At 39.1% G+C, this 26324-nt stretch overlaps 7 protein-coding genes and 1 pseudogene across 10 annotated transcripts; 6 read left to right on the forward strand and 2 right to left on the reverse strand.

Moving 5' to 3' along the window:
* The first annotated feature begins 223 nt into the window (after nt 1-223).
* On the forward strand, nt 224-1672 carry LOC106391207 (NF-kappa-B-activating protein). The gene has a single exon (XM_022718184.2). The coding sequence runs from the start codon at nt 239-241 to the stop codon at nt 1421-1423; it is 1185 nt and encodes a 394-aa protein (XP_022573905.2). The 5' UTR covers nt 224-238; the 3' UTR covers nt 1424-1672.
* Nucleotides 1656-2455, forward strand: LOC111215251 (annotated as a pseudogene).
* A 97-nt stretch (nt 2456-2552) lies between these two features.
* Nucleotides 2553-4444, reverse strand: LOC111197865 (FBD-associated F-box protein At2g26860-like). The gene is made up of 4 exons (XM_048777729.1): nt 4350-4444; nt 3275-4129; nt 3049-3186; nt 2553-2955 (listed from the first exon to the last, which is right to left on the reverse strand). The coding sequence occupies exons 2-4, from the start codon at nt 4124-4126 to the stop codon at nt 2719-2721; spliced, it is 1227 nt and encodes a 408-aa protein (XP_048633686.1). The 5' UTR covers nt 4127-4129; nt 4350-4444; the 3' UTR covers nt 2553-2718.
* Nucleotides 4445-4486: 42 nt separating this feature from the next.
* On the forward strand, nt 4487-5779 carry LOC106449947 (putative E3 ubiquitin-protein ligase SINA-like 9). Its single transcript, XM_013891607.3, has 2 exons — nt 4487-4806; nt 4873-5779. Exons 1-2 carry the CDS (start codon nt 4642-4644, stop codon nt 5548-5550), a joined length of 843 nt encoding a protein of 280 aa, XP_013747061.2. The 5' UTR covers nt 4487-4641; the 3' UTR covers nt 5551-5779.
* Nucleotides 5780-5882: 103 nt separating this feature from the next.
* Nucleotides 5883-8086, forward strand: LOC106446711 (protein MAIN-LIKE 1-like). 2 transcript variants are annotated; one of them, XM_013888487.3, is made up of 5 exons: nt 5883-6099; nt 6173-6829; nt 6908-7057; nt 7242-7634; nt 7711-8086. In XM_013888487.3, the coding sequence occupies exons 1-5, from the start codon at nt 6016-6018 to the stop codon at nt 7960-7962; spliced, it is 1536 nt and encodes a 511-aa protein (XP_013743941.2). In that variant the 5' UTR covers nt 5883-6015; the 3' UTR covers nt 7963-8086. The 2 variants fall into 2 exon arrangements, with proteins under 2 accessions (XP_013743941.2, XP_013743942.2); XM_013888488.3 differs by having other exon boundaries at nt 7248-7634.
* A 3212-nt stretch (nt 8087-11298) lies between these two features.
* LOC106448633 (chaperone protein ClpB4, mitochondrial-like) lies at nt 11299-14480 on the forward strand. Its single transcript, XM_013890490.2, has 7 exons — nt 11299-11556; nt 11876-12066; nt 12265-12319; nt 12408-12558; nt 12654-12965; nt 13045-13319; nt 13493-14480. Exons 1-7 carry the CDS (start codon nt 11299-11301, stop codon nt 14447-14449), a joined length of 2199 nt encoding a protein of 732 aa, XP_013745944.2. The 3' UTR covers nt 14450-14480.
* Nucleotides 14481-14493: 13 nt separating this feature from the next.
* Nucleotides 14494-14775, forward strand: LOC125608027 (chaperone protein ClpB4, mitochondrial-like). The gene has a single exon (XM_048777731.1). The coding sequence runs from the start codon at nt 14494-14496 to the stop codon at nt 14773-14775; it is 282 nt and encodes a 93-aa protein (XP_048633688.1).
* A 6592-nt stretch (nt 14776-21367) lies between these two features.
* On the reverse strand, nt 21368-23717 carry LOC106446709 (probable protein phosphatase 2C 21). 3 transcript variants are annotated; one of them, XM_048777732.1, is made up of 8 exons: nt 23508-23717; nt 23147-23269; nt 22731-23060; nt 22411-22660; nt 22253-22329; nt 22116-22168; nt 21976-22030; nt 21368-21895 (listed from the first exon to the last, which is right to left on the reverse strand). In XM_048777732.1, exons 2-8 carry the CDS (start codon nt 23261-23263, stop codon nt 21683-21685), a joined length of 1095 nt encoding a protein of 364 aa, XP_048633689.1. In that variant the 5' UTR covers nt 23264-23269; nt 23508-23717; the 3' UTR covers nt 21368-21682. The 3 variants fall into 3 exon arrangements, with proteins under 3 accessions (XP_048633689.1, XP_048633691.1, XP_048633690.1); XM_048777734.1 differs by having other exon boundaries at nt 23147-23270; nt 23517-23660; XM_048777733.1 differs by having other exon boundaries at nt 23147-23270; nt 23539-23624.
* Nucleotides 23718-26324: the final 2607 nt, after the last annotated feature.

Consider the following 26324-nt stretch of genomic DNA (forward strand, 5'->3'; position numbering starts at 1 on the left):
AAAACTAATTTATTTTGAATAAATTTAACATATATTAGAAAAAAAACGTCCAAAAGAATTTTATATATTCACCTGATTCGAATTGGTGGAGACTAATTTAGGTAATGGGTTTTCAAATTAAAGGCAGAAGAAATAAAATCCCAGTAATTTCTTAGCTCAATAATAAATAATACATGTTTAGTAAAAAGTAAAAAGCCACAATTAAATAAAAAAGCCCACAGTTAAATAAAAAGGCCAAATGTTAGCTGGAGTTATAAGGTGGAAAGATACTCTCGTCGTCGACGCCCTAGGGATGAAGAATCAAGGGGAAGTTTATGAAGATCGGCGTAGAGGATGGGACTCATCATCGGGGCTGAGCTACGAGGAGTACCGGAAGCTCAAACGCATCAAGATGAGGAACACGCCGAGAGATCCGAACGAGGACGAGAGGGATCATGATGATGATGATAACCTGCCGAAAGCCAAAGGCGAATCTGATTCTGGTAATTCGCAATCTGAAACTGATCGATCTAGGAAGCGTAGGGGGAGGAGATCTTATGATAGCGATAGCGAATCTGTAGAGAGTGATTCTGATGAGGAAGATAGGAGGAGACAACGTAGTAGAAGGAAGATTAAGAGTAAGAGCTCTAGGAGATCTTCTTATGATAGCACAAGTATTAGGAAGAAGAGAAGATACAGTGATTCTGAATCTGAGATTAGTGGTGATGAACAACAACACACCGAGTCAAAGATCAAGAGGCGGAAGAAGAAGCTCCTCTCAGGCGACGAGGAAGATAGGGGACGTAGAACAAGTAAGAAGAAGAAAACAAGCACAAAGAAGCGAGGACATAGGAGTGCTTCTGGGGAAGAACGTAGCAAGAGGCGGAAGAAGCTGTCAGGCGATGGTACTGACACTGATCTGAAGGCGAAACTTGAAGAAAAGGTGAAGGATACTGAGCTTGGTGAAGAGGAGGAGTTGAAGAAGCTCAGAGAGATGGTTAATAATGAATCAAAGAAGAAATCTTTAGCTCCTGAAGAAGATGAAGAAGCTGAGGTGGGTCCTAAAGCTGAAGGACATAGGGGCTACGGTCCTGCGTTAAGACCCGGTGAAGGAGACGCTATAGCACAGTACGTTCAGCAAGGGAAACGTATCCCACGTAGAGGAGAAGTGGGTCTTAACGCTGATGAGATTCAGAGGTTTGAGGATCTTGGGTATGTCATGAGTGGGAGTAGGCATCAAAGGATGAATGCTATTCGTATCAGGAAAGAGAACCAGGTTTACAGTGCTGAAGACAAACGTGCGTTGGCTATGTTTAACTATGAGGAGAAAGCCAAGCGTGAGGCTAAGGTCATGTCTGATCTTTCCAGGCTGGTGCAGCGCCATATGGGAGAGGAGTTGGGTCCGAATCATGACCCTTTCGGTGCTGGAAAGGCTGACGACTGAATGGGGAAGCTGCTGCTCCGCTCTGCTTTTGATGCTTCATCCTACTTCTTTGTCTCTCACCAATCTTTGGTTATGTTTTTTTTTTAATTGTCTATATGCTGCGTGAAGCTTTTCTACAAACGTATGTTTCTTCATCTTCTAGTTTGCGACCGTGTTGTAGAGACGTCGTTTTGCTATCTTGTTTTGGGTTTTAATATTGAAGGAGAAAAAATAATAAAAATAAAAAGGCCAAATGGAATCAGACAATCAGTTAGGGTTTCCAGATGGATTAACTAGAGTTGGTCAGGTTGACATTTCACACCCCTGAAACTGCACTTCTCCTCTCATAAATAGTTTTTTAATCATAAACTCTCTTTTTTTTTTTAACATATATAGTGTGAGAATGGTCATATAGCATGCTCTTCTTGCTGGGGAAAGTTGAGTAAAAAATGTGCAACATGCTCCTTAACCATGGCATCCCGCAACAGAGCTTTGGAACGGATTCTTGAGCTACTTACAGTTCCATGTCCAAATGCTGGTTGATCCGAGGCTGTCCCTTATGATGAAACATCAACACATGTAAAGCATTGTGCTTACACCCACCGTCCTTGCCCTTTTAGCAGCTGCGACTTCATTTGCTCCTTCAAGGATTTATATGAACACTTCGTTGCTGCTTAACACTGCGAGTCCTCAGACACGTTTGAATATGGAACGGCCATGTTTATAAGAAGACCCTTAAGTGGTAAGAGGATCATTCTCAAGGAAGAGACTAGAGAAGGAGAAGGAGAAATTGTGGTTGTGGAGTGTTTCGAGATGCCTCAAGGTCGAATTATATATGCTAGCTGTATTGGACCAGGAACAAACGATTACGCCTACAAATTCGATCTGTTTCCAGCTTCCGGTAAGCGTTTGTCTTCTAGATCAAAACTCGAAAGAGTCCGTGAAGTAAGCAATGAACTACCAGGTGGGTCTGTTATGTTTGTTCCTTCATCCACGTGCCCTGACTACATGTTTTTCATAACCATCAAGCGGGGAGCCTTACTAGGATCATGAAGAAGCTACGACTTCTTCACTCACAACGTAGATTGCTTTTAGTCAGAAAAACAGGGAACAGCCAGAAGAGTAACTTCGACCAATAAGAGACAAAAGCTAACCAAACCGAAAATAATAACACTTGAAAAACATTTAAAAAAAAAGACAGTAGTGTAGAAATGTGTTCCAAAAAAAAGACAGTAGTGTAGAATCAACACATGATATAAGCTCCTAACTGTTCTTGGACAACAAAACAAAACAAGCCTAACAAATTCATAATCACCTTAATCATCAGAACTATCTGTTGAGGAACAAGTTTCCATTCTGGTACAAGGCGTGATTGTTGAGGACTTCAAGTGACAAGCATTTTTGATGATAAAACTCACGAAGTCTCTCTCTTCTTGCATTCCCCTGTAGTCTGCAAACTCGAAAGTTTCAAGGCTCTCCAGCACACATGTAGGAACAGCACTGGGGTCATTGTTCCAGCTAATCGGCTCATACTTCTTGAAACGTCCACCACTCTTGAGTTAAACAAAAAAAAGAAAGAAAGAGAGAACTATATATGAAGACTACAACAAAGAATACAGAAAATTAGTCAAAAGGAAGAAACTTACATAGACGTAGAGTTTGAGGACTCGCAGCTTAGGAGCATCCCGGAGCAACCGAAAAAGAAACTTGGACCAATAATCAAAGCTTACACCTAACTTCAGATGTTCAAGCTGACTAAAGAATATACCATCATGATACATATACTGCACACATGAGATGCAATGTAATAACAAAAGGCAAGTAAAATTACATAATAGAGATTGTGTACTTGAAGTTGATAGAAGAATATACCCTTTCCTCAAAGTCGAACAAGACGCAAAGCGAAAGGCGTTTGACAGATGTGATCGATTCAAAGACCATCTCAAGATATTCATCAACAGTGATATCTGCCTCTTCAACCTTACGCATATGAGCGACAAAGTAAGAGTGCCTCCCATTGTAATCCTCAACATTGAAATACTTCAGAGAAGGGGTTACTATAACAAACTCATCAGACGAAGAAGTTCCACCATCTAACGGTAAGGTTAGCCTCTGCAAGGAAGGGCTGATAACAACTATCGCTTTCGCATTGTCATGCCCACTTCGTCTAATAACCAGATCTTCAAGAACAGGGCAGTAGGACAAAAGCAGTCGGAAAGTATCTTCTTTTGAGTAAGTAACACATCCAAGATGCAGAGTTTTCAACGAAGGTAGAGAGATAGTCCGAGGAACATCCAACAGAATCATCTCGCCGTTGAGTTTCAAAGTCACTAGAGATTCGCAGGTAAACAAGCTGCTCGGCAATAACAAACAAGGATCTCCCGACCAACAGTATACACAGTCGATATCTAGCTCAACGATGCGGCGAGAAACCGTAGTTGCAACCCACTGAGTGATATCCTCAGGTTGAAAAAATGATGAACAACATTTGAGGAGGAAGCTCTCTATGACGGGAGCTTTGAGTAACGGCAGATTCTTGTTGATGAAATCCTTAATTGCAAGGTATGATTCGTACTTGTTATCCACGAACTCCAGTTTAGGCACCCACGTCCAAAGAAACTCCCATCGTTTAGATAAAATGCTGGTGGAGACAGCAACTTTTGTCGGAACAAAGGTTAGTATCCTGGCCAGTAACTCGTCGGATAGTCCACTGATTCTGTCCATCACCTTTTACAAAACAATAGAAAAGAGTTGAAATGTTGAACATGACAAAACCCCAGAGAAAGAAAAGACAGAGTTTTGATCGCTAAAACAAGACAGAACCCTAGAAACGTCTGTATTTTTACTACACGGGAAGAAGACAAAGCTAACAATTTGAAAACATAGCCACACAGAGGAATGAAGCTAAACCCTACAAAAAGCCTGAAATGTTGGGGAAGAAAATAACCTGTTAAGCTTAGTGGAGAATACGATCTCTGCTCAGGAGAAAAGACAAAGTCAGAAACACTCGGATAACTGTGAAGACATTTGTCGCCTTAAAATTCAGAAAGAGAAAATAACGAAGAAGAATGAAGTGAAAAGCAGAAGAAACTGTAATGGGCTTCAAGATACAGAGCCCGTTACTGTAGTTTAAATGGGCCTGAACAACAAACGGAACCAAGACTATCAGCTAGGGCTTCGAGATGCAGAGCTCTTTGGATTGACCAACGACGCTTGTCTCTGAGACTTCTCTCTCGAAAATGGTGAGCGGAGAGTCCGACGACGACCGACCGATTGTACGCACCAACAGAACAACTTCGCAAAAGAGGCAACGTTCTCCGACCGAACGCATTGCGACGCTGCTGGATCTGGATGTTACAGACTGTCCCATTTGCTTTCATCCCCTCACCATCCCCATCTTCCAGGTTACATTTCTCAATCTGTTTCTACCTCAACCGCACTTCTCCTCTCACATTGTCTTCTTTTTATAGTGTGATAATGGCCATATAGTATGCTCTACTTGCTGTGAAAAGTTGAGCCAGAAGTGTGCAACATGCTCCTTACCCACTCTTTCCCGAAACAGAGCCATGGAGCGGGTTATTGAACTACTTAGAGTTCCATGTCCCAATGCTGGTTGCTCCGTGGTCGTCTCTTGTTCTGAAACATCAGCACATGTCAATCATTGTCCTTTCACCCAGCGTACTTGCCCTTTTAGCAGCTGTGACTTTACTTGCTCCTTCAAGGATTTATGTAAACACAGCGTTACTGAACACATCATTGCGGCACCTAGCGTTGATGGCGTGTCCTTTTCCTTGAGCATGTTTAAATGTGGAACGGTCATGCGTTTGCTTATCTCCGTGGCTAAGAGGATCATTCTCAAGGAACGGACTACGGAAGGAGAAGGAGAAGGAGAAGTTGTGGTTGTGGAGTGGTTCGACATGCCAGACGGTCGGATGTTCTATGCCTGCTGTATTGGACCAGGAACAGACAAGTTCTCCTACCAACTGAAGCTATCTTTAGATTCCGGTGATTACTTGTCGTTTAACTCAAACCTCCAAAGAGTCCGTGAAGTGAGCAATGAACCACCACGTGCGCATTTTTGGTTGGTTCCTTCATGTATGTTGCCTTGCCGCGAGTGTTACATATCCATCAAGCGGAAGACTAACTAGGATTATCGAAACGCTACTACTTCATCACTCATCATCAGCCACACTGATGCTCTAGTCTTAGGTCTTAACTAATGTATGTTTTGTAGGAGCCGAAAAAATTGAAAAATTGGCACAACATGTTTTGTACTGTAATCGCTAACTAATGCGTGATAATGATCTAAATTTAAGTTGCGTGAAAGACCGACATGAATGAACTTATGCATCATCCGTGGCATCCATATTCTACCTGAAGGGTGTTGGTTCACATACTCGGTTTAACTCAGATAGCTCACTTTTGGATGTTATTTTGGTTTTGTTTCGGTTATAGTCTAAATTGAACAATCCATTACCATGGTTCACATATTCGGTTAAACTTAACCAACCCAAAATAACTGGTTACAGCTGATATGACCCAGACACCGAGTCGAATCTAGGGTACAATTAGCTTTCCTTCCCCAAACTACTTCTTCTTCATCTGCATCCTCCATGGATATTGATGTCGGACCCGTTGATCCATCTGTACTGTACGAACAAGAACTCCATGTTTCATCTGCTGTCTGGGAAGCACAGGTTCCTGTCCGAACTCCCTTTTATCTTTCAATTTTCAATTCAATTTCAAATCTCATCTCTTTCTTCCCAACAGGAACGAGGTCTCCTCCGTTGCCAAGAACACACTTCACTCCTCCACCAATGGAAGCTCACAGACCAACAAACCAAGCTCGTCGACAAAGCAGGCTTCGGCCTCTTCCGCAGAATCGGCCCAATGACTCTAAACAACTCTCTAATCTCCGCTCTCGTCGAGCGGTGGAGAAGAGAAACCAACACATTCCATCTCCCCTTAGGCGAAACGACGATCACCCTCGACGAAGTATCCTTAGTCCTCGGCCTCCAGATCGACGGAGACCCCGTCGTGGGTCCCAAAGTAGGCGACGAGGCTGCGATGGACATGTGTGGGAGACTCCTCGGGAAGCTCCCGTCTGCAGCCAACAAGGAAGTGAACTGCTCGAGGGTGAAGCTTAACTGGCTCAAGAGAACGTTCTCCGAGTGTCCTGAAGACGCTTCTTCCGACGTTGTGAAGTGTCACACTCGGGCTTATCTTTTGTATCTGATTGGGAGTACGATCTTCGCTACTACTGATGGTGATAAAGTCTCGGTGAAGTATTTGCCTTTGTTTGAGGATTTTGATCGAGCTGGGAGGTACGCTTGGGGAGCTGCTGCGTTGGCTTGTCTTTATAGGGCGCTTGGTAACGCGTCGCTTAAGTCTCAGAGTAATATTTGTGGATGCTTGACGTTGCTTCAGGTTTGGTTTTTGCTCGTTTTAATGTAGAGCCTTTTGAGTTCTTGGTTTTGATTGTTTCGTGTGTGTGTGTATGTGTAGTGTTGGAGTTACTTTCATTTGGATATTGGTAGGCCGGAGAAGGCCGAAGCGAGTTTCCCGCTCGCTCTGTTGTGGAAAGGTAAAGGAAGTAGATCCAAAACTGATCTCTCTGAGTACCGGAGAGAGCTTGATGATCTAGATCCAACCAAGGTAACAAACACCTCATCAGTTCATCTTTTAAGAATGTTTGTAGTTAGGGGCCGTAGACGATTTAGTAAAGATTTTAATAGTTTGGGGCCTGAATTTTTTTTTTTTCAAAAATTTTGGGGGACAGAGACGAATGTTTCATCAGGCTTGGCCTAGGACCGGTTGTTGATTTTTGAGTGTTGTGAAGATGCAGATCTGTTGGTGCCCGTATGAAAGATATGAGAACATGATCCCTCCTCATGTTAAAGCCAAGCTGAGTCTAGGAAGATCGAAGACGACTCTTGTATGTTTCGAGAAGATTGAGTTGCATTTTCCTGACAGGTGTTTGAGGCAGTTTGGGAAACGACAGCCGATACCTCAGAAAGTGAAACGCCGCGACAGGAAGAACCGGCGGCTTGATGACTTGGACACGTCAATGACTGCAGCGTGCGAGGAATGGGCTGAGCGTGGAGACCATATCGTGGACAGTTCTGGAGGTGGCAATGTAGTGGATGATGGAGCTTACATGGAGTGGTACGCTCGGATAAGTATCACCAAACTAAACAGAGAAGCGTTTCTTGAGAACCAAGTCATGAATATGGTAAGGAAAAAAGGATGGATCATTTTGGTATTTTTGGAACTAGCGGAAGTTGATTTTGTATTTGGTTTTTGTGTAGATTGCGTGTATGAGGGAGTTTGAGGAAGCTGCTTCAGGGATTTCGATGGAGAGATTGTCTCCGGTAGAGAGGGAAGTGATGGAGAGTGTGAAGGATACGTTTTCTAGTAATTTGACGTTTGGAGGATGGCAAGAGGTGGCGGTTAATAGTAGTTATGGGAAGCGGAGGCGTCGGAATGAACAAACTCCGACGATGAATAATGGTGGTGGTGGTAGTGATCTTTCATCTCTAATGCTTCAAAAGGATACATGAGAGCTCTTTTGTGTTAGTTTAATTTTTCAACTTGTTGCAGTGTTTATGCATATATATTATTGGGCACTAGGTGCGAAGACAATGACAACTTCTATTTAAATAGAATGACATGGTTTAACCTAAATTCAGACTGATATCACCTCTGATATGGTCCATGGTGTGATATTGTGATCTAAGATGAATGACAATGCTGGTACAAACTCATGAAGTTCATAAAGTTGAGAATAGTCGTTTCCAATGGTGGTTCCATTCTTCTCAATAATTTGAATCGTTGGTGGAAAATATTTTTCTTGTTGTTTTACTTTGCTACACCATCAATTTGATAACATAATAATTACACACAACATACATATATTAATCATAATTAATTTATTTAAAAATTACTATATAATTCAAATACTGTATTTATACATACAATATGCCAACTACCATATTTATAGAACTAGGGGCATTGTCTCCGCGCAAGCGCGGAGTTGTGAACAGAGTTCTTGTATTTGCTAGGGTTGTTATAGCTGTGAATTTTGCGTTTTGGATTGATCATTGTTTTTCAAGTTTTTTTATTGTTATTGGATTAGAGTTGTGATGATGAACTGTGTATACATTGTTTTTCACTTATGAAAGATTAAACTGTGTTAGTAATATGATTGATATAGTTCGTGGTGTTGCTTGTAGTGTCACTGAGACTTATTGTTTGTTTGTCTTTTTAATTTGTCTTTTGTACTGTTGAGAGTACATAAATTAAATTATATTAAGATTGTTGAGAGTACCTTTTGTTTCTGGATATTTTTTTCTCTAATTTAGTTATGTAGGTTGTGTGTATTAAGTAATAATTTTTATTATCTTTATTATGTTTGTTATATGTTTTTTTTTAACTTGTTGCTTTTATCCGACCTTTAAAACAAATACATGAAGACTTGTAGAAATAATTATAAAATGAGTGATAATTTTGAGTATTTGGGTTGTAATGAGTTTTAAACAAATATATGTATTTCTCATAAGAAAACAATAGCATTGGTCTGTTGAGACTGGACAAGCTATTTTCATAAGACCAGATGAGTGAACAGGTGGAGATGTTGTTGCCGCCTTTGTGTCTGTCGGGATTGTCTCTTGTATCTCCTGGTGTGGTTGTGTTTGTTTCTCTTTTATTTGATGGGTAATATGTAAACAAAAATTAATCATTGTTAGTTGTATTTATCAGAGTTTGTAACTTACTCTGCTTTTTTGTTTAGGTAATTTCACCGATTTTGGTTGTCATTTTTATCTTCTTCGTAAGCATCTACGAAAGTAAGTTTGTAAATTGTTAAATAGATGGCCGAGTAGTTTGTATTTGTTTAGCTGACTCAATGTATTGTGTCGTTGAGTTTTAGTTAAGGTGATTAGTTTGGTATATTTGTTTTGAAGTTTATTTGTAAGTTTAGACAAGAAAAAAAGGTGATCATTAATGATTCATCTTTTTGGGATTCTAGTTTTTGGTGTTTTGATTGTTTGGGTTGTTGTGGTTTCTTTTAAGCTGTAAAAAAAGTTTGTGTAAAATTAGTTTGACAAGTAAGGGAGATAAATAGACGACCACATATCTTGGGTAGAAAATATTTTTGATTATTGATGTTAGCACAATATAGACAGTAATATAAAGGGAATTGTGTGTTTCTTACGGATCAATGAGGAGCCAGATAACGACTCGAGTTGTTTTTTTGGTGAGGTCAAAGCACTGGACAAAACGGATTTGCCCAACTATATCTGCGAGTTTAAATATCAGTTATGATACTGAAACAAAATATAAACTCAGATGCAATATGATAATATACATGAGAGTTTTAGGTTTGTATTTGCAATCACTTGGAGATTTTCGAACAATCTAATTATGACTGGAGATTATCTGAGGAGCACTCGTGATGACTTCATCAATAATGGTTGGTGAGATGATACGAATGAGGAATGGATGATCAGTTATGTTGTACATGCTTGAGCACTTAGCAACCTCAAAACGATCGACTTTCACAATGGAACATGCTTTCAAAGATGACATGTAATGATTAGCACGTCTAGCGGGAATAAACCCATAAATCACGGTATCTACAAATAATATTATTCAACAAAGAATGAGAAAATCTATTAAAAACAATTATGTTAAATAACTGTGATGGATCGAAGATTAACTTACCTTTTCATCAAGGAAGAGAACTGTGATTCCCATAAACTCCTTGTCTTTCTTGAAGTTTAGGGAATTCCAAAAGCGGGGGAGGCCAGAGATTATGTTCTGACTACTACTACCAAGACGGAGAGACTCGAAGATTGAGTGATAGACGCCGGGGACGCCGGTTTGAGGAACTGTAGAGGCAGAGAGAGACATTTTTTAGAAGATGGTTAAAGATAAGAGGAATCAATGAGTTTTCTGGAGATGCAGATTGGGTTCATCAAAGATGAGAATCATATATATAGGGTTTACAGAGGGGCTACAAATCAGGAACATTAGCCCCTCAGGAACATTTATGATCAAGCGATTTAAGATGGGGAGATGAAAAGTTCACCGGTGAAAAAAATAGATTATGAATAGACACACGGCGCAACTCTGTAACTCAGACTTGTCTAAGACAATGATGGAAAGAATCCTAACTCATGTTAAACGACGACAATTTACAATATAGGAAAACTATAATTGTTGCAAAGTTGAGATTTTTTTCCTATAACGTGATGAATCTCATTTTAAAATAAAACTCATAATACATTTGTAGGTCTGACCCTCAGAGGAAACCAAAGAAGCAAGGGCTTCCGACCTTAATAACTATATATATTAGTTTCGGCCATCAATGTACAAAGTATCTTTTAGTTTAGTGGTATAAATGATGGTATTTATATTTCAAAAACCTGGGTTCGAGCCATGGACTTGACATTTTTTTATTTTCTTAAAGGTGGAGTCCACAAAATGCTGACCTGGCGCGCTAAAGAGCATTGAAACTGGCTCATTATAATGTTGATTCAATAAATATATATATATATATATATATATATATATATTAAGAATAACTTGTGTAATTTTCAAATATATACTGTATTATTTTCAAATTAAATTCATGCATGCACATGCATCAGCTAATAATTATTTACGTTTCTGACATAAGATTTAATTTCATAGTTAACTTTTCTATTTTTGCTGTAATTATGTTTCCTTTTAAACGTATGTACGAAAATCTTTTCTTATTCATTAAAACACTAGTTTGCGTCTTCTCCAAACACTCGTTTGCTTCTTCGCCAAGCACACTAATTAAACCTGTCTTCCTCAGTTCCTCTTTATAAAATAAAATCAAACACTCTTCTTCTTGTTCAATCAAGCTTGACATGGCGTACAGAAGATTGTCGAAGTCTATTTCTGCAGCCATCAAGGTTCACAATGCTTTGTCGAGACCCTCTCTCCTCCTCCGTTCTCGCGCACTCTCTGCCGCTGCTCACTTCAACTCAAGTTCCTTTCTTCTCCGGCCAAGTTCCTTCATCGGAGCTCCCAGGAACGGCATAACTTCAGCCACTCAAGCTACTTCTCGTGGCCAAATGTTACCTCTTTCTCTCCAACTCCCTTCTCCGCGCCGCTTCATGTCTACGGTTGGTGGTCTAAAAATCAGTTTCTCATCTTAAAAATAGTAATATTATTGTAATACAATTTTGTAATAAAATTTCTTTAATTAAAAAGAAAATGTAAAGCTCTGAAATGTGACATATGTCAATGAAGTATCTGTGTAGAGTTTCTTGCAGGTTCTTTTTTTTAGAATCTTATTTCATCTTCTCTCCTCCTATTCTATTATTTAATTATTTTAATATATACTAGCTGTTAGAAACTTAACTAGAAACTTCATTGGACATGTTTTAGTGTGTCGATTTTAATTCATTAATTCATTGATCTTTGGTTTTGTCTTTCATTAAGGATGGAGATCAAAGTGCACTTGAAAAGTATGGAACTGATTTAACGGAGATGGCTAGACAAGGAAGGCTCCCTCCTCTAATTGGACGTGACGATGAGATCAAGCGTTGCATCCAGATACTATGCAGGATGACAAAAAGCAACCCTGTTATCATCGGTGAACCTGGTGTAGGAAAAACTGCTATAGCAGAAGGGTAAGGCTTGTAATTATTTATCTAATTGAAACTTTAGCGAGAGATGGTTCTGAGCTAAATGCCAAAATTTTATAAGAGTTGTATCAAAAAAAAATTTTGTGTAGTGATTTACATGCATATATATTATGGTTTACATGCATATATATTTTATGTATAGACGCTTAACTACATAAGCTGAGAGGTACTAATCTTTTTCAGGTTGGCCCAGCGAATTGTAAAAGGGGAAGTCCCTGAACCTCTCTTGAATCGGAAGGTTGCTCCATATTTCTTTTTAACTTATTTTTTTTCCTTTAGAGGGCCAAAAGAAGATTGTTGTTACATTGTTGCTTAATGTAACGTAGGTGATATCTCTTGACATGGGTTCGTTGGTTGCTGGCACCTCATACCGAGGCGAATTTGAGGAAAAACTGAAAGCAGTAGTCAAGGAAATAACTGCTTCCAATGGGAAGACACTCTTGTTCATTGATGAAATCCACACTCTCGTTGGTGCAGGTGCTTGTTTATATATTAGTAAATGATAAAACGTCTCACTGCCAATACTATGATCTTATAGGAGTTGGAAGTTAATGAATAGTATCTTTGTGTAGGAGCTTGTGAAGGTGATTCAATGGATGCGAGCAACCTCTTGAAACCAATGCTTGCAAGAGGTGAACTGCGATGCATTGGTGCAACTACCCTAAGTGAATACCGCAAATACATAGAGAAAGATCCAGCGCTGGAACGTAGGTTTCAGCAAGTGTTCTGTGGTCAGCCATCTGTTGAAGACACCGTCTCGATTCTTCGGGGGTTAAGACAGCGGTACGAGAAGCACCATGGTGTTAAGATATCAGATGGTTCCCTTGTTTCGGCAGCAGTTTTGTCAGACCGCTACATAACTGAACGCTTTCTTCCGGACAAAGGTATGAAACTTGCACTTCACGTAATCATTTTTTATTGTGAAAATGTTTGTGTGTTTACAATAAGATGTCTTTGTTTCAGCTATTGATCTGGTTGACGAAGCTGCTGCAAAGCTGAAGATGGAGACCACTTCAAAACCAACTGAACTCGAAGAAGTAGACAAAGCTGTGATCAAACTGGAGATGGAGAAGCTTTCTTTGAGAAAAGCTACGTTTAAATCATCTGAAGCTTTCTTTAAAAAGGAAAAGGAGATGGAGAATGATTTGACCAAGCTCAAGGATAAACAGAAAGAACTCATTAAGCAATGGGAGGAAGACAAGTCTCTCATTACTAAACTACGTTCCCTTAGAGAAGATGTAAATAAAATTCCACTATTCGGTTTAGCGTTTACACATTCTTAGAATATACATACTTGATTTGATTGAATAAATTTTTACATTCATTCATAAAAAATAAATTCCAGTATTCGGTCTAGGGTTTACAAAATGCTTAATGTACTCCTAACACTTTAAATGTTTTTTTTTAACAGATTGATGTATCTTCTAAACGTGAATATAGTCAAAACCGTACTGCTGAGCTTAAGTATGGAACACTTATGTCCCTCCAAAGTCAGTTAGAAGAAGCTGAGAAGAATCTCACCAAGTCAGGAGGGTCTGAACTGCCACTACTCAAAGAAGGGGTAACCGATCGCCACATAGCAGAGATAATAAGCAAGTGGACAGGTATTCCACTATCAAATCTTCAGCAATCAGAGAAAGAAAAACTGGTTCTCTTAGAAGACGTGCTTCACAAGAAAGTTATCGGTCAAGGAAAGGCTGTAGAATCAATAGCAGATGCTATCCGCTGTTCAAAGGCCGGTCTCTCAGACCCTAACCGCCCAATAGCAAGTTTCATGTTCATGGGTCCAACAGGTGTTGGTAAAACCGAGCTTGCCAAGGCCCTAGCTGGATACCTTTTCAACACTGACAACGCGATAGTGAGGATCGATATGAGTGAGTACATGGAAAAATCCAACGTCTCGCGGCTCATTGGTGCATCTCCTGGCTTTGTCGGTTATGAAGAAGGTGGGCAGTTAACCGAAGCTGTGCGCAGGAGACCTTACTCGGTGGTTCTGTTTGATGAGATCGAGAAAGCCCACCCTGACGTCTTCAATATTTTGCTTCAGTTACTAGACGATGGTAGAGTAACTGATTCTCAAGGGAAGACGGTGAGTTTCAGAAACTGCTTTGTGATAATGACGTCTAACATAGGAGCTCAAAGCATACTCGATACTTTCCGGGGCAATGAAGACCGCAAAGAGGCTGTTTATGAGACGATGAAGCAACAAGTTGTGGAGTTAGCAAGAAAAACTTTCAAGCCAGAGTTTATGAACAGAATCGACGAATACATTGTGTTCCAGCCTTTGGATACAAAAGAAATATCCAAAATCGTGGAGATTCAGGTATGTAATTTATTTTTAGTCTTTTTAGGTTTTACATATTTTTAGCTTTTTTAGGTTTGGTATAAATGAATTGTTTCCAATGGGTGCAGATGAAACGGGTCAAGAATAGGTTGGAAGAGAGTAAAATAAAACTTGAGTACACACAAGAAGCAGTGGACCACCTTGCTCAGCTAGGGTTTGACCCCAACAATGGGGCAAGACCGGTGAAGCGAGTTATTGAGAAGATTGTGAAGAAGGAGATCGCCAACAAAGTTCTGAAAGGAGAATTTTCTGCGGATGACACTATTCTTCTCGATGTTGACCAGACAAGCAATGAACTGGTCATCAAGAAGCTCGGGAGTGATGCTCCTGTTGAAGAAATGGCTGCTTGATCATACAAACAAAGTTAAGAAGATTTGGTTACATGAGTAGATCTAGCGAACGTGACAACATGTCATGTGGCATACCATTTTAGATAACAAAGTTTTCAACCGAATGTGCATGGGGCAGGCATTTCCTCAATTTTCAATAAAACTAATAATATAGTTCCGCCAGTGTGTGTAGTAGTAACTCTTTGTTCTAATCTTTTTGTTTCCGACAAAAGCAAATGGGAGAAACACACTGACTTCTTCTTTGACCACGAGCATTTAAATGAATATGTCTTCATGATAATTTGTTGAGCGTTTTATATGACATACTGCATACGTACAAATAAAGTTAGTCTTCTTTATTTTATTCTTCGACACCACTTTCTCCAACAAATTCTTCTTTATTTGTTGAGTGGAATATCTCTACTGCTTACACCTTTGATCCATAATGCTTCAACTGAACTCTCATCATTAACCAAGTTTCTCAGAAAGTGTAAATATCATTGTGTTTGCGCTTCCCACTAAACATTGTTCTTTGACTTGTGTTTTAATAATTTTGAAGGATAATCTAAAAAACTTGAGCATAAAAAATTATGACTTCCGTTTTAAGATGACAAAAAAAATCTCGATAAGGAAGAAACTTTATAAAGATTCTAATATTTTAAGATTCCTCCAGATCCAAATATTTTATTGTAGAATATTAAAACATAATTTAGTAATTTTCCGTCTGTCCCCACAAAAGATATTGTATATCATAATTTTTATTCGTGACCTCAAGTTTTTGGTGATCAATAAAATATTTGTTGTTTAGAAAGAAAACAAAGTCATTGTACAAAATTGATCTTACAAGAATGTTTTTTTTTGGGTAAAAAGTTAATGTTTACCTTTCGACAATTTTGTTAATTTTATTACTATTTTTACCATTTGCAGTAGAATTATGTAGAAATAAACAAGAATCCATAAATTTGAAGAGATTATTATTGTTCCGTCTGTCCCAGTAAGATTTTTTCAAATATTTAAATAAGCAAAATGAAAGAGATTGTTGAAATTAATTTTGAGACAAATATGCTAAATTTTGAGACAAATATGCTACTAGTTCCACAAAAATGTTGTTAGATACCATCTAGAGAATTAGAATGATAGACTTTAGATCAGTAAGAGCTAAAGACTATGAAAGATTCTTCTGTATATCACTGAGAAACGGTTACACTCTGTAGTATGATCTCGAGCTACACTCTCATGTCGAGTATCTCTCTAAACCAACGATCTCATATCGATCGTGTACATAGATTCATATCGTCTAGTGTTAACTACAACAAAGCATAAGAGACTCAAATGAACTACAGACTCTATTTAAACACTTCCCTCCAATGTAACTACCATAACGGCAAAGACTCTTGACGAAACAGACGTTTCTCCTCTCTTTTATTCTCCTCTCACCAACACTCTTCCTCCTCACTCTTCCAACGCTCCTTTCCCTCTCCCCTTACGGTAATATACTTTCTTGAGCCTATCAATACTTCCCCCAACGAAATCCAGCTTGCCCTCAAGCTGGTAAGAAGGAAAAAACGCTCGAAATTCCTCCAACAACATCCACGAATCTTCCAAAGATGATCTACCCTTCCAATGAATTAACAACTCCAATAGGCCCTTCGCATCATAACGTTTAGCCAAGATATCATCTGGTTCCAACAACTCCTCTGCTGTTGTAATACTCCCCGGTGGAAGAACGTTACTCTGATCATGCGGACCCAACGCTAACTTCAGTTGTGAAACGTGGAACACCGGATGTATACGAGCCGCAACAGGAAGTTGTAATTTGTACGCCGCGAGACCTATCCTTTCGACCACTTTATAAGGCCCATAAAACTTCGCCGCCAGTTTTTGACAAAAACGTCTCTCCACCGACTTCTGGCGATACGGTTGTAGCTTCAAATAAACCATATCCCCCACCACAAACTCCACATCTCTTCTTGATCTATCTGCCTGAGCCTTCATAATCTCCTGCGCCCTCATCAAATTCTGCTTCAAAACCTCCAACATCTCATCTCTTTCTTGTAAAGCCAAGTCCAATTCGTAATTCGCAGTAGACCCTGGCTCAAAACGCAGCAAAGGAGGAGGTTCCCTACCATAAAGCACTTTAAACGGGGTTGTTTGTAGTGATTTATGATAAGTGGTATTATACCAAAGCTCCGCCCAAGCCAAATAAGCATGCCATGAACGTGGATGAGACGAACTGAAGCAACGTAAATAAGTTTCCAAACACCGGTTCAACACCTCAGATTGTCCATCTGTTTGAGGATGAAACGCTGTGCTGTATTTAAGTGTAGTCCCTGCCAAACGAAAAACCTCTGTCCAGAAAACACTCAAGAATATCTTGTCTCTGTCGGAAACTATGCTCTTCGGAAATCCGTGCAATCTCACCACTTCGTTAACAAATTTCCTAGCCACATCCAAAGCCGTAAATGGGTGTTTGAGGCTAATGAAATGAGCGTATTTACTCAAACGATCGATCACGACTAAAATCACATTGAAGCCATTAGATGTCGGTAGACCTTCGATGAAATCCATGTTGATATCATCCCAAACTTTCTCCGGAATCGGCAATGGCTGAAGTAAACCTGCTGGAGATAAGGTTGAGTGCTTATGAGTCTGACAAACCCCACATGAAGCCACATACTGCTGAATCTGTTTAAACATTCCTTTCCAAAAAAACGACCCTTGCACACGTTTAACTGTCTTCAAAACCCCGGAATGACCACCCACTTTACTATCATGAGCCTCTTGCAGAATTATTGATATGAAACGTGATGATTTAGGTAGTACCAGGCGATGTTTTGACCACAACTTCCCTTCAATAACCTGATATTTCTTCGACTGTAATGCCCCTGTCTGAACTTTTGAAATCGTCTCCTGTATCTGTTTATCCTCACTGATTTCCTTAAACAAATCCTCCCATTGCAGAACTGTTGGAACCGTTAAAGAGAGCAATAAGGACGACACTGACATACTTCTTGATAAGCCATCTGCTGCTTTATTTTCTGGTCCTGGCTTGTAGAATATCTCAAAATCGAATCCCAAAATCTTAGTTAACCACTTCTGATATTCCATATTCACCTCTTTTTGTTCTAACAGAAACTTTAAACTCCTCTGATCGGTATGAACATGAAACCTGCGGCCCAACAAATAGTGTTTCCACTTCCTGATAGCCATTACTATCGCCATTAACTCCCTTTCGTAAGCTGGTTTCTGTTGCTCTCGTGGTGTCAACGCATGACTGAAAAATGCTATCGGCCTTTTATCTTGCATCAAAACTGCACCTAAACCAAACCCCGAAGCATCCGATTCAATCACAAATGTCTTCGTGAAATCCGGTAAAGCTAATACCGGTGCGTGAACCATTGCGTATTTCAACCCCTCAAAGGCTGCCTGTGCTTCCAGGGACCAAAAAAACTGATCCTTCTTTAGTAACGTTGTTAAAGCTCTCGCAATAGTCCCATAATCCCGTACAAACTTTCTATAATAACCCGTTAGACCGAGAAACCCACGCAGCTGCTTTATTGTCTTTGGTTCTGGCCAATCATTCATCGCCGCAATCTTAGCTGAATCAGTTGCCACTCCCATTGCTGAAATCATATGTCCTAAGTACTCAACAGTCTCAACGCCGAAAGAACACTTCTTCTGATTCGCAAACAAACTTTGTTCTCTTAAAACTTGTAACACTTGCCGCAAATGATCCTCATGAGTCTCCTCGTCTTTACTGTAAATAAGAATGTCGTCAAAAAATACCAAGACAAACCGACGAAGGAAAGGTTTAAACACTTGATTCATCAGCGCTTGGAATGTTGCAGGCGCGTTAGTTAAGCCGAAAGGCATAACCAGAAATTCATAATGCCCTTCCACTGTTCTGAAAGCAGTCTTATGAATATCTTCTTCCGCCATTCGTATTTGGTGATACCCTGATCGTAAATCCAACTTTGAAAACACAGATGCGCCATGAAGTTCATCCAATAGTTGATCTATGACTGGAATAGGGTACTTATCCAATATCGTAGCTCTGTTTAATGACCTGTAATCAACGCAAAAGCGCAGAGAACCGTCTTTCTTTTTAACCAGTAAAACAGGGCTCGAAAAAGGGCTCGTACTAGGACGGATTATCCCAGTAGCAAGCATGTCGTTCACCATCTGTTCCATAGCCACTTTACTAGCGTGTGGATACCTGTAAGGACGAACAGATACTGCATTTACTCCTGGCTTGAGTATAATTGCGTGTTCCTTCCCTCTGATTGGAGGTAAAGATGTAGGAATCGCAAACACATCAGCGAACTCTTGGAGTAGCAGTGGGAATTTCGGTGAAATATCTGGAGTCGACGATGTAGCAGTAGAAGTAGCAAGAAGCACTTCCCTTCCTATCTTACCAGCTCTAAAGACCGGCATCAATGACTTGAAGGAGAACTTTGTGCAATGTAGGGCCTTCTCCCCTGACAAAGTCACGCGATTCCCTTCATAGGTGAACGAAAGGACCTGCTCCCTCCAGTCCACTTCGCAGACACCTAATGTTTCAAGCCATTGAATGCCAAGTATCACATCGACGTTTCCCAGTTCAAGAGAGATGAAGTCACTTGTGAAGTTGGTTTTGTTTAATTGAAATGTGACTGCGCTGCAAATTCCCAAAGCATTAACAGTCACACCATTACCCAACAACACGTCCAAGCTACTATCTGCAGAAACTTTCAAGTGTAGCTTGTTCACAACTTCGGGTGAAATGAAGTTGTGTGATGCTCCGCTATCGAGCATGACTATCACCTCTGTGCCGCATATACTACCCCTCATCTTAGTTGTCTTGGGGGATTCTATGCCCAAATACGAGTTAAACGACAACGTGTGTAGAACTTGTTGATGTTGATCATTGTCCTTTGTGTCTTCTTCGCAATGATTTACAACCTCAAGTTCCAACCCGTTGATCACTGTAAGCACTCGTAATTGTCTGTTTGGGCATACCATGTTATGCGCTGGAGTCCAAGGTGCTTTGCAACGAAAACAGATCTTATCCTTCCTCATCTGATCAAGTTCTGCATCCGAACATTGCATTCTTGGTCTCACATTATGTTTTTGCGGATTAATGTTTTCCTTAGGTGTTACTGTTGCCCCTTTTGTGGCGTCACCACTTGACTTGTTGTAGTTACTAACGGTACGAGCTGAAGATGACTGTCGAAAGAAGCCCTTCTGCGTATCAGTACCAGATGCGGAACCCACCACCTTACAAAAAGCCGTGCTTTGCATCTTCAAAACCGCTAACTTGTGCTCGGTTAGAGTGACTGGTTCCTTCATTCTTATAACCTCTTTCATCTCTGGTTTGAGACCGTTAAAGAACACTTTGATCAAATTCCTCTCGTCTATTCCCCTTACTTGATTCCTCAGTGTCTCAAACTCATGTACATAATCCTCAATCTCGCCCTCCTGTTGAATGCGAAATAATCTGGCTGCCGGATCATTGTCTATAGAGCCTCCAAAACGGTCGAGCATCCGCTGTGTGAACTGGTCCCAACTCACAAACGGATCACTGATAACCTCCCCATTGAACCACTGTAACACTGGACCTTCCAAGCTCAGAGATACTAAATGCAGCTTATCTTCTTCATTGTAGTTCCCGAACCTGAAAAACCTCTCAACACGCGATATCCAATCGAAAGGCAATGGACCAGAGAATACAGGCATTTCAATCTTACGCAGCATTTTATCACGATTCGCAAGAGTATGATGGATTCCCCGATAACCTAGCTGATTGGGAGATCGTTCCGGATCAGAGATCAATATCGGTACCTGATCAGATGGTTGTTGCGACGTAGATGCAATCCCTTTCCCCGATCGTTGCGTGAAAACCGCTGAATCTTCCAATCGAGCCAGAACACCCGTAATGTGAGTCATCTGTCGTTCGAGAGTGACGAATCTCGTAGTCGAATCCGTCGCAATCTCTTCGATCTTCTTCTCGACAGAATCGACCTTCGACGCCATGGAATCGAGCTTCCCCGTCGTCGCACGATCGTTACGAGCGAGCTTATCGTAATTGATCTTCGCTATCTCCACCTCCTCCTGAAGTTGTTGAAGATCCAACGATTTCGCTGATTCCGCACTCATCGTCTTCTCCCGATCACCGCCGTTCCTCGTCTCCACCATCACTGCACTTCGCGTTGGTTTCGATCAAGAATCGCCGCACCAATGATAGACTTTAGATCAGTAAGAGCTAAAGACTATGAAAGATTCTTCTGTATATCACTGAGAAACGGTTACACTCTGTAGTATGATCTCGAGCTACACTCTCATGTCGAGTATCTCTCTAAACCAACGATCTCATATCGATCTTGTACATAGACTCATATCGTCTAGTGTTAACTACAACAAAGCATAAGAGACTCAAATGAACTACAGACTCTATTTAAACACCTCCCTCCAATGTAACTACCATAACGGCAAAGACTCTTGACGAAACAGACGTTTCTCCTCTCTTTTATTCTCCTCTCACCAACACTCTTCCTCCTCACTCTTCCAACGCTCCTTTCCCTCTCCCCTTACGGTAATATACTTTCTTGAGCCTATCATAGAAGCAATAGAACTCTTTGACGAACCAACAGTTTGCCAATCTCGTTAATAGTTTTGCGTACATCAGAATATGAAAATATCCTAGAACAACACTTTTCCCCACAAATCACAAGACAAACTATACAAAGTCGTTTTCTGATTACAGGAACCGTTTAGAACCAGAGTCTGTGGAGTAAAGAGAAGCAGTGAAAACTGAGGTAAAAGAAAAACCTTAAATCCCAATAAATACCAGCTTCTGCTTCTCTAACCCACTCAAAAGCATTTTAAATGTTGAACCAAAGACAAATGATATAAGACTTCAAATCTCCCCTCTTGGCTCTTTTAAAGACAACTAGCTTGATGAGCTCGGCTCGTCCTGGGCCTCCTGGCTTGGTTCTTGTTTGACTTCTTCTTCTTTTGCTTCTTCTGCTTCGGTCTCAGATGGGTTAGGCTTCTTGAACTGGATCAAGATGATGGTCATATTATCACAACCTTCACCACTCGCAGTGTCTGGAGCCAAACATCTATCGACAATCTTTTCACAGACCGTAGAAAGCTTTGTTTCCTGAAAGTTAATATCAAATGTCAGTAAAAGAAAACTACAATATAGAGAGAGGAAGAGAAAGGAAACAGATTTTAACTTACAGATTTTAACTGCTCATGGATAAAATCCACCAGCTGCTGGCTTGTCATACAATCCCTGAGGAAGATGAGATCAAACTCAAATTCATCATCAAGAAACTAACTTATATATATAAAACGAAAACACTTGGAGAATTATTTACCAGATTCCATCACATGCAACAACAAGAAAGTCATCATCATCACATAAGTCAATCTGAGGAATGAAAACATTAACAAATCAGCTAAAAACAATAAATCAAGCATAAAAAATACAAAAAAAAGTCAGTTGCATTCTTACAGTGTTTATATCTGGATTAGCCGTAACCATTTGCTTATCAGATGATAAGAACTTATTCTGCTTAAACTCCATGTCACCTGTAAAGAACCATAACCAATGCTTCAAATCAAGACTATGCGTAAAATAATAAGGTCTAAGGAAGGAAAATATATGCTTACCAATGGCTCTAGTCAGATTCAAGCTTCCATTAATACGGCCAGCATGAATAAAGCCACCAGCGTTTAATATTCTTTCCTTTTCAGCTTCAAGATCAGGCTTGTGATCTTTAGAAAGATCATAAGCCTGACCTTTCCTCGAGATCACACAACGTGAGTCACCAGCATTTGCAACAAAGAGCTTCTTATCTTTAATAAGAGCTACACATGCTGTGCACCCGCAATTAGGTCCGGTGAAATCAGAATGAGGACCCTGCACAAGTTTACAACCTTTAGAGTTCCCTATTCAAGATATAGAAAACATTAAAGAATGGTCTACATACATCCTCAAGAGGCCAATTATCAGGCTGGTTATTGACGTCACCACCGCTTCTCGGTGACCATATGAATCCTTCAATCATGCCGCTAAACTTATTCATCTTGTCGCCAAGTGCAGCCAGCTCTCTCCATCCTCTCTGTCCTTGCATCATGTCATCCATTCTAAAGAATGCTCTTTGAAGAGATGTTTCAATGTCTCCAGCTCCATACGCTTGGTTACTCAGAACCTGCTGGTGTAGATACTTTGCACAGAACTTTGCTACAACCTTACCTCCATGACCATCGTACACACCGAAGAAGGATGTCTTATCATCCACATCAAGAATTGCAGCATGCTAGCAACCAGTTACAGTCGAGAGAAAACAAGATCAGTCAAGTAAATAAAACCAAAGGTTACAGTAAACGATGCCGTTTGACTCACCGCATCTTCCATGGTTGCACGCCAACCTTGCATAGAGGATAAACCATATCTGAGCGTATCATTCTCACCTTCTTCTGATAGCTTCTCAGTTTTGGGAGAGCTTAGGTATGTCCCCATCTCTTTTCTGCAACCAAACAAGCTTGAACCAATTAGAATCTTACAGAATCTATCCTCAATAATCAAAATATAGAAAATAATCTAAGCTTTAAAGAATCCATGTACAATAGAACCTAATCAAACTAAGAAGAACTACTCAGGGCAGAGACCAAGACAAAAGGGGTTTGAACTGATTCGAAGACAACGATTCAACCAAAAAAAGATTCAGATACTAAAGGTTTATGGAAGAAAGATAGCAACTTACAATCTATAGAGGTAGAAGAAAAAGGAAAGACCTTTCTGAGAACCAAAGAAACTCGATCGGGACGAGAAGACCAACCAACTTGAAGCTACTTTGAGATAGATCAGATGTACAAAATCCTTTTTTAAGGAAAATATAATAATAAAAATAAAATAAAAAGGAAATTCGAGAAAGTGTTTTCCTTTTTCTTTTTTTTTTCTTTGCCGAAACGAAACGAAAGGTTTTAACTTTTTAAACCCTTTTTCTTGTTTAAACTTTAACTAAATCTTTTTTTTTTGCCAAGAACTTTAACTAAATCTTTACAGCTTCTTTTCTTCGTCATTACAGCTTCCAGAATGTGTGTGTTTTATCAAAGGAAACAGCCAAATAAAAAAAACTAATTGTGGGTTTGCTGGATGTGGTAAATAGTAATGTCTTTTTCTGGGGCATTACTCAATCTTACCTTTCATATAAACGGTTTGTCGTTGCTTTAAACCTATATGGTATGAAAGCACGTATTGTGAAAAGTATTTTAACTAAAACCACTAATATAAAGTATGGATCTAAGACCAACACATTTTGTCTTGTATAAATAAATATATGTACATTGGGAAATTTGCAAAAATTAGGTTCTCCTGCAGAAGTTAGTCAAACTCATCAACTGCCTAATGCTATTGAAACTTGAAAGTGCCATTTTTTCATAAAACTATATTCCCGCGAGACTCAATTTTAAATACAGCTATATATATATATATATAAGATTTAAATTATAAAACGCAAATTTTTAAAGAATGTATACAACTGAGATATTTTTAGAAAAAAGTATTATGAAGTGCTTGGTGGTAAAAATATTTATTCAAAACTCTTATAGAAAGAAGAAATTGTATTAATGACCACTTGTTCAAGAGAAAAATGTGCAAAAGAGCAAATCACTTGTATGATATATGCTACTGCTTTGTCGTGGTATTAGATATTTGTGTTCACCCAGACGGATGACCTTCTATGATAACAAAGTAATTTAATTATGTATATTTTTATTTTTCATCTATAAAAATAACAAAGTTTTAATAAAAAAAATAATACTAACAAAGTAATTGTGGTTATTCTTAAAAACGCATGGAAATCCTCCACACATTACACTAAATCTAAACATTTTTTCATAAATGTTTGAAGATGTTGGAAAGCATATTCACAATGCTTGCCAATAATGATTCACATCATAAATAATCCATCATTTGTTTTAAAAGCATCTCCAATGTAAAATTTTATTTTTTTTTCATTCAAAATAGAGTAAAAGTAAATATGGAGTAAAAATGCTTTAACGCTATTACATTTCTCACTCTATAATGGACTGATGAATAAACAAAAAACAGATATGAAGTTGGGTTGGAGCATTTATTACTCCATATTCACTTTTACTTTATTTTAGAAGAAAAAAATAGAGTTGAGATGTCCTAATGCATGTAAATGGAATGAATAATCTAACATGCCAAATAGTGCTATAACATACAACATATGCCCTAGTATAACATGAAGTATTAGGGACAGAGGACTTAGGCTTTTGGAGATGATACATAGTGCTGGGTTCGCGGGTCAACCCGCCCCGACCCGCCCCGTCCCGCCGCAGGTTGAATCATTTTTCCGATTCAAAAACTCGACCCGCATAATCCGCAACCAAAAAATTTCATATCCGCATCCGCCCCGCCAAAACCCACGGGTAACCCGCCAAATCCGCGGGTAATATTAATTATATTAAAAATAGTTATTTTAATGAAAAATGATTATTTTCTAATTATATAATAATTATTTTAATTAAAAATAATTATTTTTTATTTATATAATAATTATTTTTAAAAAATAATATTAAAATAATATATTTATAATTAAAATTATATAAATATTTATTGTATTTTTATATATTTTACGAAAATTGTTTTTTTTTTGAAAAAAAAAACTTTTTTTAATTTGCGGGTTGGCGGGTACCCGTGACTCAAATTCGGTTGACCTGCACCCGCCCCGCTCAAAATAATCTCGACCCGCACCCACACTCACAATTTAAAAATTTCAAATGGTTTGACCCGTACCCGCCCCGCGGCGGATCAAACGGGGTGGGGCCTGCGGGTAATGATTAAAATTTCCAGCTCTAATGATACAGATCATCCTTAGTGGAGGCAGGGTCGGCTTAGATAGGGGGACGAGAGGTGCGACCGCTCCGGGTCCAATCCGTTGTCTCTCTATTTTTTAATAGATAAGGGTCTAATTTTTTTTAAAAAAAATACATGTATTTTTATATTAAAAATAAAAAAAAAAGGAGTCCAATTTTTTTATATGAAAGTATTTTTTTATTTTCATAGATTTATTTTTAAAAATACTTCTGGTATTTTAAAAATATATATATATCTATCAGATTTTTTAAAGAATATAATAGTTTGAAAATTAAAAAAAAAATTTGCCCCAGGGCCCATGACACCATTGAACTGGCCCTGAATGGAGAACTTAGGCCTAATGATATAGATCATCCTTAGTGACTCCTACTCCAAATACCTTCTATATCCTAAGATTTTGCAACTCTACATTAGGCCAAAGATAGCTTGAAAATTAAAATTAGATATTGCTTCCCTTATTAAAAGTACATTTGAGGTAAAACTAAGCATATAGAATGGACTAGATTCTCTATTGAACAAATGTAAAAAACTACGCAAATAGAATGGACTAGATTCTATATCAAACAAACTTAAGTTTCTTATCCCTTTTATATTATCTCCATTACTACAACACTACCATTGGCTGGCCTAATATCCTTGATAAGATTCTGATCACTATATATGAGTGACTCTCTTG

The sequence above is a fragment of the Brassica napus genome, chromosome A4, assembly GCF_020379485.1.
Source record: "Brassica napus cultivar Da-Ae chromosome A4, Da-Ae, whole genome shotgun sequence".
Classification (NCBI taxonomy): Eukaryota; Viridiplantae; Streptophyta; class Magnoliopsida; order Brassicales; family Brassicaceae; genus Brassica; species Brassica napus.

Bases quoted from the DNA above. Each gene is read 5' to 3' on its own strand.
- LOC106391207 (XM_022718184.2), top strand. From the start codon at position 239: ATGTTAGCTGGAGTTATAAGGTGGAAAGATACTCTCGTCGTCGACGCC.
- LOC111197865 (XM_048777729.1), bottom strand. From the start codon at position 4,126: ATGGACAGAATCAGTGGACTATCCGACGAGTTACTGGCCAGGATACTA. The intron at 3,187-3,274 runs GTATATTCTTCT...TCATGTGTGCAG, and splicing joins TGTTCGACTTTGAGGAAAGG to TATATGTATCATGATGGTAT. The intron at 2,956-3,048 runs GTAAGTTTCTTC...GTTTAACTCAAG, and splicing joins TCCTCAAACTCTACGTCTAT to AGTGGTGGACGTTTCAAGAA.
- LOC106449947 (XM_013891607.3), top strand. From the start codon at position 4,642: ATGGTGAGCGGAGAGTCCGACGACGACCGACCGATTGTACGCACCAAC. The intron at 4,807-4,872 runs GTTACATTTCTC...TTCTTTTTATAG, and splicing joins TCACCATCCCCATCTTCCAG to TGTGATAATGGCCATATAGT.
- LOC106446711 (XM_013888487.3), top strand. From the start codon at position 6,016: ATGGATATTGATGTCGGACCCGTTGATCCATCTGTACTGTACGAACAA. The intron at 6,830-6,907 runs GTTTGGTTTTTG...GTGTATGTGTAG, and splicing joins GATGCTTGACGTTGCTTCAG to TGTTGGAGTTACTTTCATTT. The intron at 7,635-7,710 runs GTAAGGAAAAAA...GTTTTTGTGTAG, and splicing joins AGAACCAAGTCATGAATATG to ATTGCGTGTATGAGGGAGTT.
- LOC106448633 (XM_013890490.2), top strand. From the start codon at position 11,299: ATGGCGTACAGAAGATTGTCGAAGTCTATTTCTGCAGCCATCAAGGTT. The intron at 12,559-12,653 runs GTGCTTGTTTAT...ATCTTTGTGTAG, and splicing joins CCACACTCTCGTTGGTGCAG to GAGCTTGTGAAGGTGATTCA. The intron at 12,966-13,044 runs GTATGAAACTTG...TCTTTGTTTCAG, and splicing joins ACGCTTTCTTCCGGACAAAG to CTATTGATCTGGTTGACGAA.
- LOC125608027 (XM_048777731.1), top strand. From the start codon at position 14,494: ATGAAACGGGTCAAGAATAGGTTGGAAGAGAGTAAAATAAAACTTGAG.
- LOC106446709 (XM_048777732.1), bottom strand. From the start codon at position 23,263: ATGGGGACATACCTAAGCTCTCCCAAAACTGAGAAGCTATCAGAAGAA. The intron at 22,031-22,115 runs GTAAATAATTCT...CATCTTCCTCAG, and splicing joins GTTGCATGTGATGGAATCTG to GGATTGTATGACAAGCCAGC. The intron at 21,896-21,975 runs GTAAGTTAAAAT...ATTAACTTTCAG, and splicing joins TCCATGAGCAGTTAAAATCT to GAAACAAAGCTTTCTACGGT.